This window comes from Ipomoea triloba, chromosome 11 (assembly GCF_003576645.1).
Source record: "Ipomoea triloba cultivar NCNSP0323 chromosome 11, ASM357664v1".
Classification (NCBI taxonomy): Eukaryota; Viridiplantae; Streptophyta; class Magnoliopsida; order Solanales; family Convolvulaceae; genus Ipomoea; species Ipomoea triloba.
In genome coordinates, this window is record NC_044926.1 from 9,789,968 (window position 1) to 9,817,803 (window position 27,836).

Consider the following 27,836-nt stretch of genomic DNA (forward strand, 5'->3'; position numbering starts at 1 on the left):
ACTTCTTTATTTAGAATGATGTGACAGTACTCCAATGAGCTGTGTACTTCCTGCAACAAAGCACACCAGTTGATATTGTTTTCTTTCACGACTAATCATGGAAATTTAAGCTTACTAGCGACGTACTAAAAATTAAAGGAAATATTGAAATTCAAAATGAGAAATGTAGATTACCATTTACTTCAATCTGGTTCCCATGCTCCTCTTCAATTTCGCTCCAAAGAATACAATGTCAATGTAAATATTGTGTATTTTGTCTTCTAAAAACTGAAAATACACATGTCTCCAAGAACGTTTGAATATTAACGTCCCCCACACTCCCCAAAATCCAAGAATGAATCCAAGTATCATACTCACAAAGAAGCCAAAGTCCCGAATAATCCAATTTTCATCTTCTTTAGTTTCTTCAATTCCTTCTGACTGTGGAGCATTTCCATGTTCATCTCTTTGACATTTGGTTGTAAGTGGAGGTCCACTTAACTTTGGATTCCCTTGATAATTAGCCTCATTGAAGCTTTGTAACTGAGTGCCGAGTGGAATGCAACCGGAGAAATTATTATTTGACAAGTTCAAGTAAGCAAGGAATGATAAACCAGCCATGCTCACTGGTATTGCTCCGGAAAGTTGGTTGTTTGACAAGTCCAGATTTTCTAGCAACCTCATCTGACCAATCTCGTTTGGGATTGATCCAAATAGATAGTTTCTTGATAGGTTTAGTGAATTTAGCCCATATAGATTTGTTAAATCTACTGGGAATTTCCCCACTAGTTTGTTGCTTGACAAATCAATGACTTTCAAGAATCTAAGATTTTTTTCATACTCGGCTTCTTTTCCTTTCCACATAATCAATTCATAATCAAAGTAGATGTTGAAGAGAGCATATATGCCATTAAAGGTAATATATCCGAACTTTGCTTCAATTAGAAACCATTGATCTGATATTTTAGACATTGCAGCACTGTAATTACTGAAGCAAGTTGGAATGGATCCAGATAAGTTGTTCAAAGATAGATCTAAGATTCGAATGGATTGAAGTTGGCAGATACTAAGTGGGATGGATCCATTTAGTTCATTTGAATGCAGGTAAAGGACCTTCAACTCTATTAAGCTTTCCCCAATCCATTCAGGAATACCCCCACTTAATCCATTCTCTCCAAGATCTAAAATCTCAATGAAGTGCAATTTTTCAAAGACAAGGGCAACTCTCCAAACAAACTGTTGTTTCTCAAATGTAATGAAGAAATCTGATTCAAATAGCTTATGGATGAAGGAATTTCTCCAGAGAACTTATTATTTGCTAGGTTTACAGAGCTTAGGAAATTTCCGGCATATTGCCCCAAACATTCCGGAATATTTCCTGAAAAGTGATTGTTGGAAAGGTCAAGATACCCAGCAAGCTTGAATGTATCTGTACATAAAACGAAATGGTCCCGGAAAACATGTTTTCAGAAAGTCTTAAAAAATATGTTCCGGAATAATTCCTTGGTACATGACCTTCAAGCATGTTGTTGCTGAAGTCTATAACAGCATATGTTGATCTGTACAGATTAGGTAAGAAACCTTGAAGAAAATTTTGAGAGATATTCAAACCCCGTACGTAGGTAAAGTTGGAAATCCAATGAGGAATGAAATCTGAAATTCCATTATTTGAGATATCAAGGAATTCTAGGTTCGCCTGTGTCTGAAGCCACCTAGGAAATTTTGGACCCAACTTGCAAGAACTTAGGCATATATACGATAGTTGAAATGGGGGAATCCATTGGGTAGTAAAATTCAATTTGAATCGGTTACCGGATAAGGAAAGAAACCTCAATTTGCTAAAGTTAGAAAACTGGGTTTCATCGATGGTTTCTTCTAGAAAATTTGAAGAAACATCTAGTCCAATGAGATGGGACAGGTGACCAATATTACTTCCCATTAAATTCCCAACCAATCGGTTGTTGCTAATGAATAATAATTTCATGGATAGCATTGTTGACATGTCAGGCAGTGAACCAGAAAGTTCATTGTCAGCCAAATGTAATGTTCTTAGGGAACAATATTTTTTGATATCATTCAATGATCCAACAATTTTGTTTCTCCACAACTTCAATTCTTCTATCATTTTCTCAGAACCTATAATGAGTTCGGAAAAGTTGAAGGAAAATGAGTTGTATGACAAATCTAGAGTTTTCAAGTTGGAAAGGTTGCTCAAGAATTGAAGGTCTTCAGTCTTCTCACCTTCTAGATAATTAAAGGAGAGATCAAGATATTCCAGGGAGTGCATTTTGTTCAAAACATTTGGAACCACACCATATAATTTGGTGCTAGGAAGGCTTAGTTGAATCATGTCGGAACTTTCATTCAGCCACAGATTTAGTATTGGAGAAGTCAGGTTTCCTCCGCCTAGAGAGAGATCTTGTAGGAACCTAGAAGAGTTGAGGTGCAAAAGTGATGAGGGATGAGGAAAGTAGAAGTAGGTTAGATGCAGTGTTCTCAGCAAAGAAAGTTTTGAAATGGACTCGAGCCAATTTGAAGCTGAAAAAAGGTCTACAGAATCCAAACCAAGGTACTCCAAAGAATCAAGATGAGAAACCCACTCCAAAGGGCCAACTACTTTTAATTGCCTCATTGTCGTTGTCGATGTCAAGATATTTTAGAGTGGATATATTTCCTAGATGAGGAGGAACATTTCCAACAAAATTATTATAAGAAAGATTAAGATGAACTAACTTGCTTAGAGAACCAATGAACCTTGGAATTCTTTCAAATTGATTGCAGCTAAGATCCAAGTAATTTAGAAATGGTAAATCAAGCAAGGAAGGGGCGATATCACCTTGTAAAGCAGGGTTGATGTCACAATCCAAGTCTGGAGTGCATGATGCTTCATTTATGCACATGGCGTCAGGCCCCAAATCAACCGCAACCACATGCCCGGTTCTATTGTCACAACCAACTCCTTCCCATTTACAACAGTCTTTATCTCCATCGGTCCATGAAGAAAGAAGGTTATTAGGGTCGGAAATGTTGTGCATGAAGCTCAAAAGTGCTCGTCTCTCCTTCTCTATGCAGATGCTGCTCCCAACTGAGTTTCCAATAATACTCAAAAGGAATAGAAACCATGAAAGAAAGGAACAAGATTGAGGATGCTTGAAACTAGTAGGCCTCATCAGGTGAGGATTGAAGCTAGACAATTGATTCAGAAATAGTACAAGTTTAATTGCAGATGTATAGTAGTTAGTGTGTGGTGTAGGACTACTTCAATCAACAACTATATATAACACCTTACCGTACCCTCGCAATCTATTTCACTTTCAAGAGTACAGTGGACCCTGGTGTCATATTACCAATTTTACAATTAATCACACTATTAGATCATACTTTTTGTGATACGAATTTTTATTTGTTTAACGGATCAAGTCGGCTCGCGTCAATATGACAATGTAATACTTATATTGAGAAATGTAATAGTAATGAGGAATAAAGTATTTATTATTTATAAGGAAAAACGTAATACTTTTACATTTTGATGTTAAAGTTTACATTTTTATCAAAATTATTGCATAAGGGGCCATGTGAAAATTAAAATAAGAAAAGGTGGCGTGAACATGGTTGTTGGCCCAATCTTCTCTTCGCACTTGAATTACAAAGAAAATCATAGAATGGTTTATTAGATTGGGTGAATTTGATTCGAATGTTTAATTTAGGCTAGATAATGTTCTTTTTTTGTCTTTTTGTAAGTTCTCATCCACACTGGGTTATAAGGCGATACGTAAGAGATGACTAGCAATAATTATAACGATAAGTCAATATACAACATAAGAACTGTGTCAAAGAAAAATTGGTAGGTGATACGTAAGAGATGACTATAATTATAACTACGACAAGTCTACTATACTAATAAGAGCCAAAGAGAGTTAGGTCTAAAATGGGTAGAAAAAATGGCGGTCAAATTATTTAATCAAATTGATGGTTCAGATGAATTATTTAATAAAATAGATGGTTAAGATAATTCAGATTAATATTATTAATAGATATTACCTAATTTAACCTTACTTTTATGATTATCCGTTAAGTTTTTCGTTAAATATTTTCTTCTCCGTTAATATTCCGTTAACTTTTAACTTACCCATTAATTTCTATAAGAAAGATCTTATAGGTTCGAACCTAATCTCAATCAAATTTGACATAATTAAGTTTCTCACTCTATTTACTCTTATTAAATTAAATAAATTAGTAGCTACAACAAAAAAAAAATACATATGTATTTCTTTAATTTAGAATTATGTGTCTACAATACCTTTATTTGAAAAAATTATTTATTATTAAAAAATTAATTTCATTAGTTATATTGTCTTTATTTTCTCTCATGCAAAGATTCTTACATTCAAATTTATCAATTGATATTCATTACATTGTCCATTATCTTATTTTTACAATATCTTGTAATTATATATCAAAGTTATAGTACAAAATAATGTTGTATATTTATTTACCAAGTATTTTATTAACTACTTGGGGATTGGTTGTATATTTATGTACCAAATATTTAAAATAACTTGAAGCTAATTATATTAACTACTTGGGGATTGGTTGACAAAGAGAGTACTCAAATAACCCAACAAATTGAAGCGGAGTCGCTCTATTTTACTCTTATTGAATTAAATAAATTAGTAGTTACACAAAAAAATGATACATATGTATTTCTTTAATACCATGAAAAAAATAAAAAAGAATAGTTTGAAACCAATCATATTAACTACTTGGGGGATTTGTTGACAATGAAAGTACTCAAATAACCCATTACCCAGCAAATTGAAGCGAGAAACTATCTTTTAATATCTTTGAAATATATAATATTTTAAATTTTTAAATTTTTATTAATTTATTTAATCTTTTTTCTTAAACTAGGGATTTCTTTATCCAGAATAACTCATTCAACAATAATGGTTGAATCAAATGAACCCCAAGCACATGAAAGAGATAATTATTAAATATATGATAAACTAATTCTAACCAAAAAATCTCTCTCTAGTTATCTAGGGTTTCGGTTGTTTCTCCTAGGGTTTTCCCAGGCTTTTCCGTTTACGGTGTTTTCTCCGGTCGTTCATCGACGGTTTTCCTCGCTAGCTTTGACGTTTCTCGTTCGGCGGCGTCCTCTATGGCTACGTCTTCGAATACGGATAATGTTGCAGGGTTGACAGCTAGATGGGCTGACATGGTTTTGGAAGACGAAGAACAGGAGTTTGAACCAGTAGGGGAGGGGGTTGGTACGGTGGAAGTTGGCGGTGCGGAGGCATGGGTTGTTGTCGGGCGTTTCTTAACTAATAAGCTCGTGAAGGTGGAGTACATGCGCCAGGTTATGGCATCCGTATGGCAACCGGTGAAGGGCGTCCAGGTCTCGGAGGTGCAGACGGGTTATTTTTGTTTGTGTTTTATCACAAGTCGGACATGCAACATGTGTTGGAAGGCGGTCCGTGGTCCTTTGAGAATCATACTCTGATTTGCAGGCAAGTTCGCGATGGAAAACTCCCCGGGGATGTCGCTCTTGACACTGTGGACATGTGGGTGCAGGTGCATGAGCTCCCGCTCGGGTACACATCCGATTTGGTGTTGGAGCAGATTGGAAACTACCTTGGGACCAATGTTCGAGGGGACGACAGGTTTGCGGGGGCACCGTGGAAGACGTTTTTCAGAATTCGAGTAGCCATCCCGGTTGCTCGCCCTCTAAAACGGCGGATGAAATTGGTTAAGCGTGACAAGACTACATGCTGGGTGACCTTTCGCTATGAACGGTTACATTCGTATTGCTTTTTCTGTGGAATGCTAGGGCATGTTTATAAATTTTGTTTGAAGGCTAGGGAGTCTGTTATGCTGGTGGATGATTACCCGTTTGGACCTGAGTTGCGCGCCGGAGTGAGTAGGGGCCCGAGGGCGGTTGGCGATCCATGGTTGATCCCTTTTGATGGTCCAGTTCGGTCGGCTAAACCTGAGGCGCCAGTTGCTGCTTCGCAGCGTCACGCAGGGGCAGTGGTTGTGGCTGATCACCAAGCTGCGTCTGAGGTCGTGGCTGTGACGAAGTGGAGACGTGAAGGATCCGGTGGCGGGGGACGGTCAGCCAGTGTGAGCAGTGGTGATGCGATGATTGTTGATGTTCCAAAAAACTTGCGGGCGGCGGGTCTTGGTCCACAGACCCGCCCATCATCATGAGTACTCTTTTCTGGAACTGTCGTGGCTTGGGCAATCCACGAACAGTTCTCGAGTTGGTGGACCTCGTGTCTCGTAAGAAGCCTGAGTTTGTTTATTTGATGGAAACTAAGGTAGCTCGGTTTCATGCAGAATCTCTACGTGTGAAATTGGGCTTTGAAGGATTGTTTTATGTGGATAATGTTGGTTTGAGCGGTGGTCTGGCTTTTTTGTGGTGGAAGAATTGTACGGCAAGTTTGTTGAGCTTTTCAAAAAATCATGTTGACGTGGAGGTTACTGTTCCTCGTTCGGTACCGTGGCGGATGACATGCTTCTATGGTTTCCCCGAACGCAATAAAAGGAGGGAGTCATGGGAGCTGCTTCAGTCTCTAGCTAGTAGATCTTCTCTTCCTTGGGTGGTTGTAGGGGACTTTAATGACCTCTTATACCAGTCAGAGAAGCGTGGCGATAATCCACACCCGGATGCGTTGTTACGCGGGTTTAGTGAAGCTGTTGATGCATGTAGGCTGGCACAGTTACCCATGAGAGGTTATCGGTTCACGTGGGAACGCGGAAGAGGAACTGAATGGTGGATGGAGGAGAGGCTTGACAAGGTACTGGCAACTGATAGTTGGTGTTCCTTACAACCATATGCAGTAGTGGACAATATTCTCATAAATTTGGCCTGGGGAGGAGACCATTTTCATAAATTTGGAGAACAAATCAAATGCCTACGGAAGAATCAGTTGTCTCTGCGAGAGCGTAGGGACCCAGCTTCATTAGCTGAGTTCCAGCGATTGGAGGACCCAGTTGGCTCGGCTGGAGGCCCAAGAGGACGTATTCTGGAGACAACGTGCTAAGCAGCATTGGCTGAAGGGTGCGGATGCCAATACGCGTTTCTATCACAAGTATGCCTCTGCCCGTAAAAAGAAAAATACGTTATCTAGACTTAAAAATGTTGATGGTGTTTGGGTGGAGGGTGATCCTATGAATGTTGTGGTGTTAGCTTACTATAATGATATATTTCGGTCAAACGGTTCGTCTTCCACGGACCCGTTTTATGCTTCTGTGGCGCCTAAAGTCACGCAGGGGGACAATGAGGCTCTGCTTCGTCCGTTTGATCATGATGAGGTAAAGACAGCATTGTTTTCTATGTTCCCTGATAAAGCACCGAGACCGGATGGTATGAACCCAGGGTTTTATCAACATTACTGGGATGTGGTGGGGGCTGATGTGTCTGCATTTGTGATTAATTGTTTGAATACTTGCACTTTCCCGGATTCCCTGAATGACACCAATGTAGTACTTATCCCCAAGAAGAAGGTGTCGGAAACTGTCTCCGATCTCAGGCCCATTGCACTATGCAATGTGGTTTATAAGATCATGGCAAAGGTACTGGCTAATAGAATGAAACATCTACTGGGAAATATCATATCTGAGCCACAGAGTGCTTTCATACCAGACAGGCTAATCACAGATAATATCCTGGTGGTAGCAAAAATAGGGCACTATCTGAACAGAAAGCAGAGTGGACTAGTAGGGTGGGGGGCTCTAAAGCTTGACATGGCAAAGGCATATGACCGGATAGAATGGTCGTTCTTGCGTAATATGTTGCATGCTATGGGCTTTGCCGAGAGGTGGATTGATTTAATAATGCTATGCATTACTACTGTTTCTTATAATTTCTTAATTAATGGAGTCAGTAGTGGCCAAGTTGTCCCCACCCGTGGTCTGAGACAGGGTGATCCTCTTTCTCCGTATCTTTTCATTATCTGTGCAGAAGGGCTCTCTTTGCTTCTTCAGAAGGCACAACTTGAGGGTTCAATCCATGGTTGCAGAGGGTAATGAAATGTATTGAAAAAATCAAATAAAACCATTTCCTTCACAAACCTCTCTCTAGTCAGATTCCTCCCTTTCTCTCTTAGATATAGATATATTTAAATTAAATATATCTTACATTTGGTATCAGAGCCTATCAACCTTCCAACCCCGAGTTATTTTTTCCTAGTAAAGTATGGCCAATAATTTCAATATTGTGTGGTCGGGTCCTAAATTAGATGGGAAACTCGATTACAATTATTGGCAAATTATGATGACCACACATTTGAAAGCTCAAAATCTTTGGAGCTTTGTTGATCCCGGTTTACCAGAAGGAGCTAATGCAGCTGCAACACGGCGAGATCAATTGGCCTTGGGGCAAATTCACCAAGGTGTTCATTACTCCATTTTTGGGCAACTAGCTCGTGCTCAAACAACAAAAGAAGCTTGGGACATCTTAAAGGTGTCAAACAAAGGAGTCGACTGGTCACAGAAGTCCAAGCTGCAGACATTGAGAAGGTTGTATGATCGTTGTGAGATGGCCTCTACAGAAACTGTAGATATGTATTTCTCTCGTCTTATTGATCTTGTAAATAAGATGAGGTTATACGGAGACACAATTGAGGATGGTGCAGTGGTTGAAAAAGTTCTACGAACGATGCCGATGAAGTATGACCATGTGGTGGCTTCAATAACAGAGTCACACGATACCGAGGACTTGTCAATTGCCGAGTTAAAAGGTATGATCGAAAGTCATATTGAAAGGATTGCGTCAAAATCGGAACCACTAGCAGAAGAAGCTTTGAAGAGCCAAGTCACCTTTAATATGACTAGCTCTAATCAAAGAGGTGGAGGAGCTGGTAGAGGTCGTGGAAGAGGTAGAGGAGGATTCAGAGGAAGAGGACGTGGTAACTCAAATCAAGGAAGGGGACGAGGTAACTTCAATCAAGGAAGATGTGGAGGTAATAATACCAAGCAAGGTAAATTTCCATTTAATTGCTACAATTGCGGCAAATATGGACACAAAATTGCAGATTGCTGGTATAAAGAGGATGGTCATGAAAATCAAGCAAATGTTGCTGAAAAATCTGGTGAGAGTTCTACTGAATCTGAAACCTTATTTTTGGTCAGTAACAGTTTATCTGCAGATGAAAACATATGGTTTTTGGATATTGGATGTAGTAACCATATGTGTGGGAATAAAGAATTGTTTTCAGAGTTGGATGAATCAATACGATCTGAGGTGACATTTGGAAATAAGTCAAAAGTTCCAATTTTGGGAAAAGGTAAAGTCTCTATTCAATTGAAGGATGGTACTCACAATTTTATATCCGATGTTTTCTATGTTCCTGCATTACACCAAAATTTGTTGAGTATGGACAGTTGTCAGAAAATGGATATAAAATAAATATCACTGGAGGGTGTTGTACCATTGTTGATGCCCAGGGACTTTTGATTGCAAAGGTAAATATGTCTCAAAATCGACTATTTCCTTTAAAAATCAACCATGCACTTCTTACTTGCTTTAATTTTGAAATCCGTGATGATAATTGGTTGTGGCATATGCGGTTTGGACATTTTCATTTCTCTGGATTAAATTATTTAGCAAGAAAGAAACTTGTTTCCGATTTGCCGATTATTAATGTTCCTGACAAAATTTGTGAGAGTTGTTTGATTGGGAAGAAGCATAGAGAACCTTTTCCTGTAGGCAAGTCTAAAAGAGCGACAAAGCAGTTGGAGATTGTTCACTCAGATCTATGTTCATTGGAAGTTCCTTCAAATGGAGGTTGTAAGTACTTTGTTACCTTCGTTGATGATTTCAGTAGAAAAACATGGGTTTATTTTATGAAACAGAAGTCAGATGCATGTGATGTTTTTTCAACAATTTAAGGTTTTTGTTGAAAAACAAAGTGGTTATAAGATTAAGATTTTGAGAACTGATAGAGGTACAGAATATATTGCTTGTGATGAATTTTTAAAGGAAAATGGTATTCAGCATCAGATGACAGCTAGGTACACTCCACAACAAAACGGGGTGGCTGAAAGAAAGAATAGGTCTATCATGGATATGGTGAGATGCATGATGAAATCTAAAAATCTGCCTAAACCTTTTTGGGTAGAAGCTGTTGCTTGTGCTGTCCATGTGTTGAACAGGTGTCCAACTAAAAGTGTTCGTGATAAGACACCTGAGGAAGCTTGGAGTAGGAACAAACCCTCTATCAGACATCTCAAGGTTTTTGGATGTTTGACATATGCACATGTGCCAGATCAGTTGAGAAAGAAGTTGGATGACAAAGGTGAGAAGTGTATTTTTATTGGTTATAGTGACACTTCAAAGGCTTATAAATTGTATAATCCTGAAACTCAAAAGGTTGTTATAAGTCGTGATGTCACTTTTGATGAATATGGTGCATGGGATTGGTCAACTAAAGAAGAAAGGTCAGTTGTTCCCATTATTCCTGATAATGAGCACTTGGTTTCAGATAATGTTCAGTCTTCTTTACAGCCAGAGTCATCAGTTCGGAGATCTCAACGCGAGCGTCACTTACCAACTCGTTTGGAAGATTATGTTTTGGGTAATGATAATGACTTGACTGATGAAGAGATTGTTCAGTTTGCTCTCTTTGCAGATTGTGACCCTATATCATTTGAGGAGGCTGCTACAGAAACTCATTGGCTTAAGGCAATGGATGAGGAGATTTGTGCCATTGAAAAGAATGGTACTTGGGAGTTAACAAAATTACCTCCCGAAAAGAAGCCAATTGGAGTAAAGTGGTTTTATAAAACCAAATACAAGTCAAATGGTGAGGTTGACCGTTTTAAGGCACGGTTGGTAGCAAAGGGTTACAAACAAAAACCAGGTATTGATTATTTTGAGGTTTTTGCTCCAGTAAGTAGACTTGATACTGTGCGAATGCTTATTTCTCTTGTTGCTCAAAATAATTGGAAATTGTTTCAAATGGATGTCAAGTCTGCTTTTTTGAATGGTTTTCTTGAAGAGGAAATATATGTTGAGCAACCTCCAGGGTATGTGAAGAAAGGGGAAGAAAATAAGGTTTACAAGTTGAGAAAAGCTTTGTATGGTTTAAAACAGGTACCCAGAGCATGGTATGGTTGCATTGATTCTTATTTTGTTGAGAATGGTTTTATGAGATGTCCTTATGAGCATACCCTATATGTCAAATACACAGATTCTGGAAATATTGTTATAATCTGTCTGTATGTTGATGATTTGATTTTTACTGGAAACAATTTGAAACTAATCTCAGAATTCAGGGAGGCACTCATTAAGAAATTTGAAATGACTGATATGGGCTTTATGTGTTACTTTCTTGGTCTTGAAGTTGTTCAGATGAATGGTGGAATCTTTATTTCACAGAAGAAATATGCTGCTGATATTTTGAGAAAGATCAAAATGGAAAACTCCAAACCAGTTTCAACTCCAGTAGCTGAAAAGTTGAAGATGTCCAAAGATGAGTGTGGTAAGAATGTGAATGTTACAGCCTATAAAAGTCTAATTGGGAGTTTGAGGTATTTGGTAGCTACAAGGCCAGATATTTCTTTTGGAGTTGGAATACTCAGTAGATTCATGGAGTAACCAAAAGAATCACATTGGGTTGCAGTAAAGCGAATTCTGAGATATGTCAAAGGTACGAGTAATGATGGAATTTTTTACTCTACTAATGATGCTGTGAAACTTGTTGGATATACAGACAGTGATTGGGCTGGAGATGTTGAGACAAGAAAAAGCACGTCGGGATATGCCTTCTATCTTGGTTCTGCTATATTTTCTTGGTCTTCAAAGAAGCAGCAAATTGTAGCACTTTCAACCGCAGAAGCAGAATACATTGCAGCAGCAAACTGTGCTACTCAAGCAATTTGGCTTAGAAGAATTTTGGAATTTTTGCAACAGAAGCAGGAGGCACCTACAACAATTTTTTGTGACAACAAGTCTGCCATTTCGTTGTCCAAAAATCCTGTTTTTCATGGTCGCAGCAAACACATTGATATCAAGTATCACAAGATCAGGGAGTTGGTAGCTGAAAAACAAATCAACATTGAGTACTGTGCAAGTGAATGCCAAGTTGCTGATATCTTTACAAAACCATTGAAGACAGAGACATTTCTCAAACTGAAGAAGGAAATTGGGATGGCGAATTTATCCAATTTGGTTTAAGGGAGGCAATGTTATTAATTAAACCAAAAGAAAGAAGAAGTGCAGCATTATGAATTGCTTTCGACAGTGGAATCAACATTATTGATTAAGTGGGTTAGGTGGATTAGGTGGATGAGTTATTATATGTTAGTGTGGCTGCATAACAATTAAATAAACTAAAGGTTGCAGCACTCACTTAGTGGAATTAGTAGTGGGTTTGCTTTTCTTATCTATAAATATGTTGTGTGTTCAGTTGTAATGAAATGTACTGAAAAAATCAAATAAAACCATTTCCTTCACAAACCTCTCTCTAGTCAGATTCCTCCCTTTCTCTCTTAGATATAGATATATTTAAATTAAATATATCTTACAATCCGGTTATGCCAAGATGATTAATTAGTGAGATGTGTAAAATGATTTTATATAAATAAATCATTTCATTAGCCATGATTTATTTGGCACCAGAAGATATGTACTTCTCTACGGTGGGTGTGCGATTTTAGCGCATCAAAGGCCGGAAGAGATGATTATTAAAGTAGATATATACAAGTTACATGATTGGGCTTTAAAATTATTTTTTTTCTAGAGTAATTGGGCTTACGTTTTTTAGGCTTTATTTGTATGTGTAGCCTTTTAGTAATTTAAACTTTTATGAAAATGCCAAGTATTTGTTGCAGAAATCTTTAACTTGTCTTAAACCTGAGAAAGGAGAAACGTTATTCCTATATTTAAGTGTGGCCGAACTGGCAGTTAGTTCGGTGCTGGTTTGAGAATAGGATGGCACTCAGAAGCCGATCTATTATGTAAGCAAAGTCCTAAATTATGTAGAATCTAGATATACAATACTAGAGAAGACAACCTACGCCTTGGTTCATACAATAAGACGGTTGGTGCCATATTTCCAAGCACTAAAGAGTGAGATAGAAGATATTTCTATTGCACGAAAAAACTTGTGCTGTTCTCAAGCATTGTCATTGCTAATAAGAACCCATGTTGCTACAAAGTCTTGATGTGTTGATGTAAGCCTTACGCGCGTCAAGTCTTCCTGCAAGTAATTAAGAGTCTGCTATATATAAAACTCCTTCTACTACTATGCTAACCATAACACTTCATGTTGAGAAGTCATGCTCTATTGTAGATTCTAGCTGCTACTAATTCTTGATGTTGGTGACTTCACTATGATATGAACACTAAAGTCTTGTTGTGATAAACTCTCTCTAATTCCATCGCATAGCGATTTTGTAGCGAACAAAAATTGAATGTCTAACTTAAAAAATTTAAAGTTTTGGTCGTTTAAAATCTTGTCTTAAAATAAACTTTGACTCATCAAAATCTAATTACATTTTTCCTAACAAACATAATTATTTTAGCTATATTTTGTGATGTTATTTCTGCTAATTGGAATCGTTGCATGGTATAATAGCGTAATGTATAGTAGTTTTATTCCAATGTTGTTGGAAAGAACATGAATTTTTAAGAAAAGATATTTATTATAGAAACTCGAAAAATTATACTATGGGCCACGATACAAGAAGGACCAATTACATCAATTTCATTTTTAATATAAAAGTTAATTTTTAATTTATTGAATATTGATTCCTTGGTAGTATATCTAAAAATGGACTTTTAACACATAAAAAATTAATATTAAATATATTAAAATGAAACTTTGGTATATTAAAAATGAACTTTGTTTCAATAGTCCACTTTACAAGGTAGTTAAACAAAATAGAACTACATGACTAGAAATATGAATACAAACACACAAATACACATGATTGAAATTTTTTTGGAATGACATGGATCGGAGGTACTCCAATGGCCTTCGCACTTCATGCAGCTCGAAGATGAGTTGATCCTGTTTTCATGCATTGCCTTTTATTTATTAATCTTTATTGCTAAACGAAAATATACTGTAATTTCAAATGAAAATTTTAGAATCTTAATTATATTACCTTTTGCTTCAATCTAGCTAGCTCTCATGCCTCTCTTCAATTTGGCTCCATAGACCACAATGGCAGTGCAAATCTTCTCTTTTTTGTCTTCTAGAAATTGGAAATATGCATGTCGCCAAGAATGCTTGAGTATTAATGTTCCGCATACTCCCCAAAAACCAAGAATGAATCCAAGTGCCAAACTCACAAAGAAGTCAAAGTCCCAAATAATCCATCCTTCATCTTCTTCAATTCCCCCTTGTTGTGGAGCATTTCCAGGTTCATCTCTTTGACACTTTGTTTGAAGTGGAGGGCCACGTAACTTTGAATTCCCCTTATAAGCCTCAGTGAATCCTTGCAACTGAGTGCCGAGTGGAATACAACCAGACAAATTGTTGTTCGACAAGTCCAAGTGAGCAAGAAATGATATACTAGCCAGGCTAAATGGTATTGCTCCAGATAATTGATTGTTTGACAAGTCGAGACTCTCTAGCGAGCTCATCTGACCAATCTTGTTTGGGATCGATCCGGTCAGTTTGTTTCTTGACAGGTTTAGTGAATTAAGCATATGCAAATCAGTTATCTGAACTGGAATTTCTCCAACCAATTTATTGTTCGAGAGATCAATGAGCTTCATGAATTTGAGGTTCTTACTATACTCCACCTCTGTACCCTTCCACACAAGCCATTCATAATCAAAGAAAACTTCTTTGGTAGAGTCTAGAATCCCATAGATTTGTTGAGAATATCCAAAAGTCTCCGTATTTGGAATCAATTCATCAAATTTTGTCATTAATGAATTGAAGCAAGTCGGAATGGAACCAGATAAATGGTTCGAAGACAAATCTATTACTTGAATGGATTGAAGTTGGCATATATTAATTGGGATTGATCCTTTTAGTTCATTTGAATCCAGGCAAAGGATGTTCAAGTCTATTAAGCTTTCCCCGATCCATGCAGGAATACCCCCACTTAAATAATTATTTCCAAGATCCAAAACGACTAATGAAGTGCAATTTTGTAGAGAAACAGGAAATTCCCCATAAAACCTATTGTTTCTCAAATGTAGTGAAGCCATATTGGTCAAGTGTCCTATGGATAAGGGGATTTCACCAAAGAAGTCATTATTTGCCAAGTTTAAAGTATAAAAATAATTAAATTTCCCCAAACATTCAGGAAGCTTCTCGGTAAAGAAATTGTTTGAAAGGTCAACTTGATTATGGGATTTAGAAATATTTGTACACAGATCCAAAATGGTTCCAGAAAACTTGTTATTGGAAAGGTTCAGTTCCGATGCTCCAGAATAATTTTTTGGTATAGGGCCTTCTAGCAAATTGCTGCTAAAGTCTACTAGATTCAAACCTAATGGTAGGTTTGGTAATTTTCCTCGAATTCTATTTTGAGAAACACTCAAATAATCTAAGTTGGATAGGTTGGTGAACCATTGAGGAATGAGATCTGAAATTTCATTATTTGAGATATCAAGGTCTTCTAGTTTTGTCTGTGTGTGGAGCCAATTAGGAAATTTGGGGCCCAACTCACAAGATCTGAGGCCTAGACCACTTAACTGAAATGGGGGAATCCAGTGGGTGCCTAAATTCAGTGTCAAAGAGTTATCAGACAGGACGAGCACATCCAATTTGCTAAAATTAGAGAAGCTGATTTCAGATATGGCTCCATCCAAAGAATTTGAAGAAACATCTAGAAATTTGAGATTAGAGAGGTGGCTGATGTTACTTCCCATTGAGTTCCCATTGAAGTGATTGTTGCCTATTGCAAAAATTTCTAAGGACAACATTGTTGACATGTCAGGCAGTAAACCAGAAAGTTGATTATTCTCCAAGTTTAATTCTCTTAGGGAATTAACCTCTCTGGTATCATCTAGTGATCCCACAATTTTGTTATCATTTAATATCAAAATCTTTATCAACTTCTCAGAACCTAAAATGAGTTGTGAAAAGTTGAAAGAAAAAGAATTATATGATAAATCTAGAGTTTTCAAATGGCCAAGGTTCCTCAAGAATTTGATGTCCTTATCGCCACCTACCAAAGAATTACCGGAGAGGTCAAGATATTGAAGGAAGTAACTTTGGTTTAGCCACAAATTCAGTAGGGGAAATGTTGTTATGTTTCCATTATACCGTAAAGACAAGTGTTGTAGGAAGGTAGAAGAGTTGATGTGCAAAAGTGATGATGATGGGGGACTTGGAACATCGCAGGAAGATAGGCTTAGTGTTCTCAGCAAAGAAAGCTTTGTAATTGAGTGAAGCCAATCTGAAACAGAATGAAGGTCTACAGAGTCCATATTGAGATACTCCAAGGAAGAAAGATGAGAAATCCATTCCAAGGTGTAAACTACTTTTAATTCTTGATTGAAGCCAAGGTCAAGATATTTCAAAGTAGAAATATTTCCGAGATGAGGAGGGACATTCCCGGAAAAATTATTAAAAAAAAGATCAAGATAGACCAACTTGTCCAGAGAGCCAATGAAACTCGGAATTGTTTCAAATTCATTAGAACTAAGATCCAAGAAATTGAGAAACGGTAAATGAAGCAAGGAAGGGCTGATTTCACCTTGTAAGCCTTCATGCTCCAAATGAAGAGCAACAACATGGCCAGTTGTGTTATCGCAACCAATTCCTTTCCATTTGCAGCAATCATCATCTCTACTGGCTCCCCATGAGGAAAGAGAGCTGAAAGGGTCAGAAATGATGGTATGTTTGAAGCTTAGAAGAGCATTTCTCTCATTCTCAAAGCAGCTCCTACTCCCATTTAAATATTGAACAATAATCAAAAGGAACAGAAGCCACGGGAGATAAGTAGTCCTCATCAGATCAGCTTTGGATTCAATAAGATAATTGATATAGCAGTATAAGTTTTGTTGTAGACAATGCATGTATATATGCTCTGCGACTACTGCAATTAACAACTATATATATAAGCAGCAGTACGTTAGGTTGCTCCACCCTACCCTATTTTTCCCTTCTAATTTATTTCTCACACTGTTTTCAAAAAAAAAAATTTATTTCTCACACTCATAACTCAGGCTATGTTTCATACACCTAACTGAAAAGCTAACTAAAAACTAAAAATTAAAAATTTAGTTGCTAATAAGCTAACTGATTGGAATTAAAGTGTTTGGTAAAATTAATTATTAAATAAATTGATAATAAAAAGATAAACTGAGATATTAAAATTAAATTGATAATAAAAAGATAAACTGAGATATTAAAATTTTGATTAATGAAGGATAGATGACAATTTCTTTACCTTCATGCTTAGATTATTTACTTAGTAAATTTTATAGATCTTTTTTAAACAGACATCCAAACCAAAACAGAACACTAGAAAATGATTTAATATACCAAAAATAAAAGTCAGACAACTTTTAATTCAAGTGAAAGAAAAAATTGATTCCCATTCAACAAGCTAGTTCTCAAATCTGAGGTGTTATTGAGTGGAAGGAACTCATCTTAGAGGTCTTTGGTCTTAACCAATTGATTCCCATTCATCAGTCCTTAACCAAACACCAATTAATCTTTGGTCTTAGATATGGAGTAGCCTTAAATCTCAAAGTCAGTTGTCCCATTCTTAGAGGTCTCTACAATTTAGGGAGGATATTAATCCGTGTCTGGTGGTGAAAACCCTGAGTAAACAAAAAAAAAAAAAAATTGGTCTCAAAGTTTTAATTTTAAGAATGAAGCAATATTCACAAGGAGATATTTTCAAATAAAGTTTGGCAATAACTTTGGACAAGAAAAATAAAGTGAACTGAAAAATAACAATGCAAAACTCTTTTAGATAAATTAAAATGAATTCAAATCAATATTAAAAAAAAAAGTCTATAATTATAACAATAAGTCAATATACAACGTAAGGATTCGGTTGGAAAAAAATGACTTGATGGAGATGCATAATACAGGATATGGCGCTTCACTGACTAAACACCACATATGGATTTTTCAAAAATGTCACATAGTACATAATATTAGTGTTTGTTTATAGTCTAGTAAATATTGGTGCCTTCACTTGCCTGGAATGTATTTGGATTATATTGCTATTCCACACTTTCATTGTTATTGAGAAATACTCCCTCCATCCCATTTTGGTTGTCTGGTTTGTTTAACGATGCTTGACTGAAGTTATTTTTAATCCAATTTTTCATAATATTAAGTTTAGTATTAATATATAAAATTTATATATTTAGAAACTACATCAAAAGTACTATTAAACACAAAAAATTAAATTTAAAAATAATAAAAAATTACTAAAGAAAATAAGCAATGAAGAAAGAGTTAGTTTGACCAATGAATAGTAAATATGACAGGTAAAATGTGACCGAGGGAGTAACTTTTAATTATAAAATATTAAAACAAATTTTAAAAAATTCAAATAAGAGAATGATATTATAGTGGATACACATTATTTAATAATTAAACTTATTATTAAAGTAAGTCATCTATATTTATAGAAATTACATATTCATAAATATAGGTTCCGGGTCAGGTGGGGATCTATCATTAGGGGAGGACCATGTGGACTAATCCAGATCATCCATTTGGACTGATCTAACGGCTATGACTGCAACTGCACAACAAAGTGTGCGAAATGCACAACATTCACACTATGAATGCACAACAAACTGAGACGGAATGCACAACAAACTAAGAACGAATGCACAACAAACTAAGAACGAATGCACAACAAAATGAGTACGAATGCACAACAAAATGAGTACGAATGCACAACAAACTGAGCGCGAAAAATTAAATCTATTGCATATAATTAATCACAACCATTAAATTATTTAAATCAAAGGATAAGTCCACATGGTCCTTACCTAACTATAGGTTCTCATTTGATCCTTAATCCATATATATGCACCTAATCCATATATATATATATATATATATATATATATATATATATATATAGAGAGAGAGAGAGAGACGATCGCGTTCAGGTGAAAACCACCCATCCAAGAGAGAACTGAGAACTCTTCGCAATGCGCCACGTGTCCAGGATGTAGTTGCACCTAACGTTATAACTAGGTGCACCTAATGTTATAACTAGGTGAACCTAGGTTGCATCAGGTGCATGAATGTTAACAAGATAAATTACTTGCACTTGTAAGTGAAAATAGGTGCACAAGTGCAAGTAAAATATATTACATGTGCAAGTAAATTATACACTGAGCATCAATACTAAGTGCACCAAATGTTATAACTAGGTGCACCTAATGTTATAATTAGGTGTTAGGTGCACCTAGGTTGCACCCAGGTGCATGAATGTTAACAAGGTAAATTACTTGCACTTGTAAGTACTAAAAATAGGTGCAAAAATAGGTGCACTTTTAAGTGAAACTAGGTGCACTTAGAACACAATTACTTGCACCAAAGTTCGAGTTATTTACAAAAATGTCAACGTGTCGTTTTTTTTTTAAAATTACATCTGATTCGTTGATCTGGTCACGTGGACGGCTGCGAATCGTTCTCATTTCCTTCTTGGGCGAGCGTCCGCACCTGAGCGGCCCTTATATGTGTGTGTGTGTGTATTTTATATGGTAATGGTAGCTAGTACTAGTAAAATAAAAAATATCGAGGATAAACTCGGTAATAAATTATAAATCTACAATGCAAATAGTATCAAATATGAAATATAAGCATTTTTTTTTTGAAAACTGAAATATAAGCATTTAATGCAACTTATATTACTAACACATTTTTTTTTTCAAAAGAAAATTACTAACACATTTTTTATTTCAGTTAAAGACTAATATTAAAATAAATGTCTATATGAAAAATGTCAAGGCATAAATGGTAAATTGGAAAAACGTGTAAAAGAACAACACAAATAACAAATACGTACAACTTATAATATCAACAAAATTTTCATTCTTGTTCAAAAGTAATATTATTAACTCTTTTAATTTTTTGAGATTTACACTAATACTAAGTTATATTCTTTTGGGCAAATTTACAGGGTCTTTCTCTTCGTCACTTGTGACAGGAATTGAACCCGGGTTCTCCCGAAGTTCCTCCCCACAAAGAGAGTTCACTTGCCACTTGAGCTACCCCATTGGGTTAATACTAAGTTATATTAATATAACTAGTATTTTATATGGCGATGCGCAAAAACATATGCTCAATATTAATACTAAATATTAAAATATTTTTAAAAAAACATATATTTGTACCACAAAGTGGTCACTTAAAATGCCATTTATGCTATTTTTTCCAACAGTTAATACGCTCGGTGGGGCGCGCTTAAACCAAGTCTAGTCACATATTACATAATATTAGTGTTTGTTCATAGTCTAGTCAATACTAAACCAAGTCTATAATTATAATGACAAGTTGATATACAACGTAAGGAATCTGCGGGGAAAAATTGACTTGATGTGGATGCATAATACATGAAATGATATGTCACTGACTAAACACCACATATGAATTTTTCAAAAATGTCACATAGTACATAATATTAGTGTTTGTTCCTAGTCTAAGTCAATAGTGGTGCCCCCATTTGCTGGGAATGTATTTGGATTATGTTGCTATCTCACACTTTCATTGTCATTGAGATTTAATTATAAAAAATTAAAATAAATATAAGAAAATTTTCAAATAAGAGAATGATATTAAAGTAGATACACATTATTCAATAAATAAATTTATTATTAAATTAAGTCATATTTATAGAAATTACATATAGATATATGAATTCATATGTTTAATTTGTATTTTATATAGTAATAATGGTAGCTAGTACTAGGCAATAAATTATAAATGTACAATGCAAATGAAATATAAGCATTTTTAATTTCATTTAAAGACTAATATCTAATATATAAAAACATAATAAGTGTGAATGAATGTTATACCCTTCATTTATGTCATTTTTTCCGTTAAGTTTTATATTATTATAATAATTAAAAATATCTCTAATTTATATTTATATTAAATATATTTTATCATTAATGAAAACGATTCACTTTAGAGACGTAGTCAATTGACAAAGTTTATCATAAATCCCGAGGAATATGTATCGTTTGTAACAAATTACGTAAAAGAATTGGTCTTCTATTCACTCGCAGGTCAATTCTTAGGAGGACCTATAAGAAATTACTATGTGGACTCCAAAGTTCTATTTTCAAGTTTTACTATGTGGTCTTAGGTGTTAATTTTAAGAATGAAGCAATATTAATATGGAGATATTTTCAAATAAAGTTGGCAATAACTTTGGACAATAAAAATATAGTGAATTAACAAATAATAATGCAAAATATTTTGGATAAATTATAGTGAATTCAAATCAATATTAAACCAAGTCTATGATTATAATGACAAGTCCATACACACCGTAAGGATTCCAATAGAAAAAAATTAATTCGATGTGGATGCGTAGCCCATAATATGATGTTTCACTAACTAAACACCACATACAGATTTTTCAATAGTGGTGCGCCCACTTGCATAGAATGAATGTATTTGGATTGTAATGCTACTCCACACATTAATTGTCATTGAGAAACACCACACCGCATAAGCAAAAAATAAGTTATTAATAATCATATATACATAACAAAGCAGATTTCAAGTAACAACACAAAATAATAATAATAATAATAATAATAATAATAATAATAATCTATATCTATATACTATTTATAAAAGAAAAATCTTCATATTTCATTTTTTCCCCGCTCAAACTTTTGTAGTCAATTAATTAAATATTTTATTGGTTAAATAATTAATACGGAGTAAAACCACAATAGTCCACCTTACAAGTTACAAGGTAGGCTATGGTATAATGATAGTACAACCTCAATACACACAATACAGAACAAAATAAAATTACAAGACTTGAAATATGAATACGAACACACAAATACACATGATTGAACTTTATTTATAATAACATGGATGGATAAGAGGTACTCCAATGGCCTTCGTACTTCCTGCAGCTCAAGAAGATGAGTTGATCCTGTTTTCATGCATTGCCTTTTATTTATTAATTTTTATTCTAAACAAAAATATACTGTAATTTCAAATGAAAATTTTAGAATCTTAATTATATTACCTTTTGCTTCAATCTAGCTAGTTCTCATGCCTCTCTTCAATTTGGCTCCATAGACCACAATGGCAGTGCAAATCTTCTCTTTTTTTTCTTCTAGAAATTGGAAATATGCATGTCGCCAAGAAAGCTTGAATATTAATGTTCCGCATACTCCCCAAAAACCAAGAATGAATCCAAGTGTCAAACTCACAAAGAAGTCGAAGTCCCAAATAATCCATCCTTCATCTTCTTCAATTTCATCAATTCCCTCTTCTTGTTTATGACACTTTGTTAGAAGTGGAGGGCCACGTAGATTTGAATTCCCCTGATAAGCCTCAGTGAATCCTTGCAACTGAGTGCCAAGTGGAATACAACCAGACAAATTATTGTTCGACAAGTCTAAGTGAGCAAGAAATGATAAACTAGCCAGAGTCGATGGTATTGCTCCAGATAGTTGATTGTTTGACAAGTCGAGATTTTCTAGCGAGCTCATCTGACCAATCTTGTCTGGGATGGATCCGGTCAATTTGTTTCTTGACAAGTTTAGTGAATTGAGCATATGCAAATCAGTTATCTCAACTGGAATATCTCCAACCAATTTATTGCTTGAGAGATCAATGAGCTTCATGAATTTGAGATTCCTACCATACTCCACCTCTGAACCCTTCCACACAAGCCATTCATAATCAAAGAAAACTTCTTCGACAGAGTTTGGAATCCCATAGGTTTGTTGAGAAGATCCAAAAGTCTCCATGTTTGGCATCCATTCATCATATGTAGTCATTAATGAATTGAAGCAAGTTGGAATGGAACCAGATAAATGGTTAGAAGACAAATCTATTATATGAATGAATTGAAGTTGGCAGATATTAATTGGGATTGATCCTTCTAGTTCATTTGAGTCCAGGCAAAGGATCCTCAACTCTTTTAAGCTTTCCCCTATCCATGCAGGAATACCCCCAGTAAAATAATTATTTCCAAGATCCAAAACCATCAATGAAGTGCAATTTTTTAGAAACATTGGAAATTCCCCATCAAACCTATTGCTTCTCAAATGTAGTGAAGCTATTTTGTTCAAGTGTCCTATGGATAAGGGGATTTCACCATAGAAGTTATTATTTGCCAAGTTTAAACTATACGAATCATAAGCTTCCCCCAAACATTCAGGAATCTTCCCCGTAAAGAAATTGTTTGAAAGGTCAAGTTGATAAGACCATTTATAAATGTTTGTACACAAAATTGAAATAGTTCCAGAAAGCTTGTTTTTGGAAAGGTTCAGTGTTGATACTCTCGAATAATTTTTTGGTATAGGACCTTCTAGCAAATTGTTGCTAGTCTACTAGATACATAGTTGATGGGATGTTTGGTAATTTTCCACGAATTCTGTTTTGAGAAGCACGCAAATAAACTAAGTTGGATAGGTTAGTGAGCCATTGAGGAATGAGATCTGAAATTCCATTATTTGAGATATCAAGAGTATCTAGTTTTGTCTGTGTGTGGAGCCAATTAGGAAATTTGGGGCCCAACTCACAAGATCTGAGGCCTAGACCACTTAACTGAAATGGGGGAATCCAGTGGATGCCTAAATTCACTGTCAAAGAGTTATCAGACAGGATGAGCACATTCAACTTGCTAAAATTAGAGAAGCTGATTTCAGATATGGCTCCATCCAAAGAATTTGAAGAAACATCTAAACATTTGAGATTAGAGAGGTGGCCGATGTTACTTCCCATTAAGTTCCCATTGAAGGTGTTGTTGCCAATTGCAAAAATTTCTAAGGACAACATTGTAGACATGTCAGGCAGTGAACCAGAAAGTTGATTATTCTCCAAGTTTAATTCTCTTAGGGAATTAAACTCTCTGGTATCATCCAATGATCCGACAATTTTGTTATCATGTAATTTCAAAATCTCTATCAACTTCTCAGAACCTAAAATGAGTTGTGAAAAGTTGAAAGAAAAAGAATTATATGATAAATCTAGAGTTTTCAAATTGCCAAGATGCCTCAAGAATTTGATGTCCTTTTCACCACCTACCAAATGATTATAGGAGAGGTCAAGATATTCAAGGAAGTAGCTTTGGTTTAGCCACAAATTCAGCAAGGGAAAAGTTGCTATATTTCCATCAGGTAAAGACAAGTGTTGTAGGAAGGTAGAAGAGTTGATGTGCAAAAGTGATGATGATGGGGGACTTGGAACATCGCAGGAAGATAGGCTTAGTGTTCTCAGCAAAGAAAGCTTTGAAATTGAGTGAAGCCAATCTGGAACAGAATGAAGGTCTACCCAATCCATATTGAGATACTCCAAGGAAGAAAGATGAGAAATCCACTCCAAGGTGTCAACTACTTCTAATTCTTGACCATCAATAATGTAGTTGTTGCCAAGGTCAAGATATTTCAAAGTGGAAATATTTCCCAGATGAGGAGGGACATTCCCAGAAAAATTATTATAAGAAAGATTAAGATAGACCAACTTGTCAAGAGAACCAATGAAACTTGGAATTGTATCAAATTCATTACGACTAAGATCCAAGAAATTGAGAAACCGTAAATGAAGCAAGGAAGGGCTGATTTCACCTTGTAAGCCTTCATTATCCCCCAAATGAAGAGCAACAACATGGCCAATTCTGTTGTCGCAACCAATTCCTTCCCATTTGCAGCAGTCATCATCATTTCTACTGGCTCCCCATGAGGAAAGAGAGGTGAATGATGGGTTCGAAACGCTACGTTTGAAGCTTAGAAGAGCATTTCTCTCATTCTCAAAGCAGCTCCTACTCCCATTTAAATATTGAACAATAATCAAAAGGAACAGAAGCCACCGGAGATAAGTAGTCCTCATCAGATCAGCTTTGGATTCAATAAGATAATTGATATAGCAGTATAAGTTTTGTTGTAGACAATGCATGTATATATGCTCTGCGACTACTGCAATTAACAGCTATATATATAAGCAGCAGTACGTTAACGTTGTTGCTCCACCGTACCCTATTTTTTCCCTTTAATTTATTTCTCACACTCATACCTTACACAAATTATATCGTGGACCGCAGTCCCAAAACGACGTCGTTTTGATTAATGAAAACAAACGGATGAATTCGCGTCACTCACTTTCTTTTCATATATACTGCAGTTACATTTCAACACAACTTCAGTTACATTTCAACACAACTGCAGTTACCTTCCAACACAACTGCAGTTACATTTTGATATAACTACAGTTTCATTCGATAATATAAAAACACAAAAGTGAAACTGTTATTCAGTATCTGTTCATATACACTGCAGTTACATTTCAACACAACTACAGTTACATTTTGATATAACTACAGTTTCATTCGATAATATCAAACACAAATGTGAAACTGTTATTCAGTATCTTTTCATATACACTGCAGTTACATTTCAACACAACTATAGTTACATTTTAATATAACTACAGTTTCATTCGATAATATCAAAACAAATGTAAGACAGTATCTTTTGGAATGAACTGTAGTGTCAATTACGGGGCTCCGTCTCCCACTTACTAAAACGACATCATTTTGGGACCGCGGTCGACAATGCATTGTGGACCGCGGTCCACGATATAAGAACTGCATACCTTAGGCTATGTTTCATACACCTAACTGAAAAGCTAATTAAAAACAAAAGACTGAACTAATAAGCTAATTAACTCAAATTAAAATGTCTGATAAACTTAATTATTAAATAAATTAATAATAAAAAATAAACTGAGATATTAAGATTTTGATTAATTAAGAGTAAATGGTAACGTTTCAAAATAAATTATTATTTTAACATTCAATATTTTATAAAATTGACCTTACATCTTATTTGCAACTTAAAATGAGGTATAAGCTCAAATATTGAAAATTGTTGGCCCTATAGCATCATCCTTTTAGTATATATATTACCACATATAATACTCCATCCGTCCCAAATTGGATGTCTCATTTGCTTTTTGCACGCTTTTTAAGAAATTAAAGTAAATGTGATGTGCTTTTCAATTATGCCCCCAACTTTTTCACTTTTGAAAATAAAGGTAATAAAAAAAAGTAAAAGTCATAAGGGTAAATTGGGAAAGTAGAATGATGGAAATGTTCAGTTTTGAAAAGAGCACAACATTTTGGGACAAACTAAAAAAAAAAGTAAGACAGGTAAGATGGGACAGAGGGAGTAATTGATTTGGAAGAGGCTTATAAATACTTTTTTTGGGTTTGCCCAAAGGTATCCCTCCAGCTGACAGTCAAAAGATTAATCCTTCGTCTGCCAGCACACTAAATAGTAGAAGACTGGGCAAATGATTTACTCCATTTACATGGGTAGAGATCGAACTCTCAACCTCATGCTTAAGGAACGAGATGCAACTTATATATAAATACTTTGTTATTACCACATATAATTTTGTACTCTATAAAATACTTCCAGTGGAGAAAATATTGTGCCCATCGTGCAAAGTGCAAACACTCTAAACTATTTCTTCTTCTTTTTTTTTTTTTTTTTTGGCTCGTAATAAAATAACATAAAAATACGAGATAATTTTGTTGTTTTGAGTATTAAATTGATAAATAATAAAACTTAGTACTTTTAAATTTTTATTTAAAGGTTATGTTATATAACGAACTAATAAATGTTGTATTTAAAAAAAAAAAACTTGAAAATTTTTTAGGCAACGCAAAATTGGGTAGATGACAATTTCTTTACTCTTGCTAGATTATTTACTTACTAAATTATAAATGATTTAATATACCAAAATAAAAGTCAGACAACTTTTTCAAGTGAAAGAAAAATTGATTCCCATTCAACAAGCTAGTTCTCAAATCTGAGATATTGTTGAGTGGAAGGGAATCATCAATCCTTAACCAAACGCCAATTGATCTCTGGTCATAGATATGGAGCAGTCTTAAATCTCAAAGTCAGTTGTTCCACTCTTAGAGGTCTTTACAATTTAGCGAGGGTATTTATTACTATATCTGGCAGTGGAAGCCCCGAATAACAACAACAAAAAAAAACTAAGTCTCAAGTTTTAACTTTAAGATCGAATGAAGCAATATTCACAAGGAGATATTTTCAAATAAAGTTTGGCAATAACTTTGGGCAAGAAAAATAAAGTGAATTGACAAATAACACTGCGAACTCTTTTAGATAAATTACAATGAATTCAAATCAATATTAAACTAAGTCTATAATTATAATGACAAGTAAATATACAACGTAGTCCGTCAAAAAAAATTGACTTGATGTGGATGCATAATACAGGATATGACGTTTCACTTACTAAGCACCACATATGGATTTTTCAAAAATGTCACATAGTACATAATATTAATTAGTGTTTGTTCATAGTCTAGTCAATATTGGTGCCCTCACTTGCCTGGAATGTATTTGGATTATATTGCTATTCCACACTTTCATTGTCATTGAGAATTACTTTTAATTATAAAAAAAATTAAAATAAAAAAAATTTCAAATAAGAGAATGATATTAAAGTAGATACACATATTTAATAATTAAACTTATTATTAAAGTAAGCCATATATATTTATAGAAATTACATATATATATATATATGGGGTCATGTTCAGGTGTGGCCGCGCTTTTACGTGCGGCCGTGCGGTTTACACCACTCAATGTTAAGAAATGCACCACTCAATAACATTGAGTGGTGTATTTCTTAAATATGAAATACACCACTCAATGTTATATATAG

The 27,836-nt window shown here is 35.1% G+C and overlaps 5 protein-coding genes across 5 annotated transcripts; all 5 read right to left on the reverse strand.

The window, feature by feature from the left end:
- Positions 1 to 177: 177 nt before the first annotated feature.
- Positions 178 to 3,149, reverse strand: LOC115995885 (receptor-like protein EIX1). Its single transcript, XM_031235030.1, has 6 exons — positions 2,713 to 3,149; positions 2,221 to 2,408; positions 1,809 to 2,115; positions 1,495 to 1,691; positions 1,308 to 1,408; positions 178 to 1,215 (listed from the first exon to the last, which is right to left on the reverse strand). The coding sequence occupies exons 1-6, from the start codon at positions 3,147 to 3,149 to the stop codon at positions 178 to 180; spliced, it is 2,268 nt and encodes a 755-aa protein (XP_031090890.1).
- A 10,725-nt stretch (positions 3,150 to 13,874) lies between these two features.
- LOC115997673 (receptor-like protein EIX1) lies at positions 13,875 to 15,226 on the reverse strand. Its single transcript, XM_031237270.1, has 2 exons — positions 14,095 to 15,226; positions 13,875 to 13,997 (listed from the first exon to the last, which is right to left on the reverse strand). Exon 1 carries the CDS (start codon positions 15,149 to 15,151, stop codon positions 14,108 to 14,110), a length of 1,044 nt encoding a protein of 347 aa, XP_031093130.1. The 5' UTR covers positions 15,152 to 15,226; the 3' UTR covers positions 13,875 to 13,997; positions 14,095 to 14,107.
- A 19-nt stretch (positions 15,227 to 15,245) lies between these two features.
- On the reverse strand, positions 15,246 to 16,903 carry LOC115995886 (receptor-like protein EIX1). The gene is made up of 2 exons (XM_031235032.1): positions 15,316 to 16,903; positions 15,246 to 15,253 (listed from the first exon to the last, which is right to left on the reverse strand). The coding sequence occupies exons 1-2, from the start codon at positions 16,901 to 16,903 to the stop codon at positions 15,246 to 15,248; spliced, it is 1,596 nt and encodes a 531-aa protein (XP_031090892.1).
- Positions 16,904 to 22,165: 5,262 nt separating this feature from the next.
- LOC115995887 (receptor-like protein EIX2) lies at positions 22,166 to 22,882 on the reverse strand. The gene has a single exon (XM_031235033.1). It carries the CDS (start codon positions 22,880 to 22,882, stop codon positions 22,166 to 22,168), a length of 717 nt encoding a protein of 238 aa, XP_031090893.1.
- A 577-nt stretch (positions 22,883 to 23,459) lies between these two features.
- LOC115995888 (receptor-like protein EIX2) lies at positions 23,460 to 24,965 on the reverse strand. The gene has a single exon (XM_031235034.1). The coding sequence runs from the start codon at positions 24,963 to 24,965 to the stop codon at positions 23,460 to 23,462; it is 1,506 nt and encodes a 501-aa protein (XP_031090894.1).
- Positions 24,966 to 27,836: the final 2,871 nt, after the last annotated feature.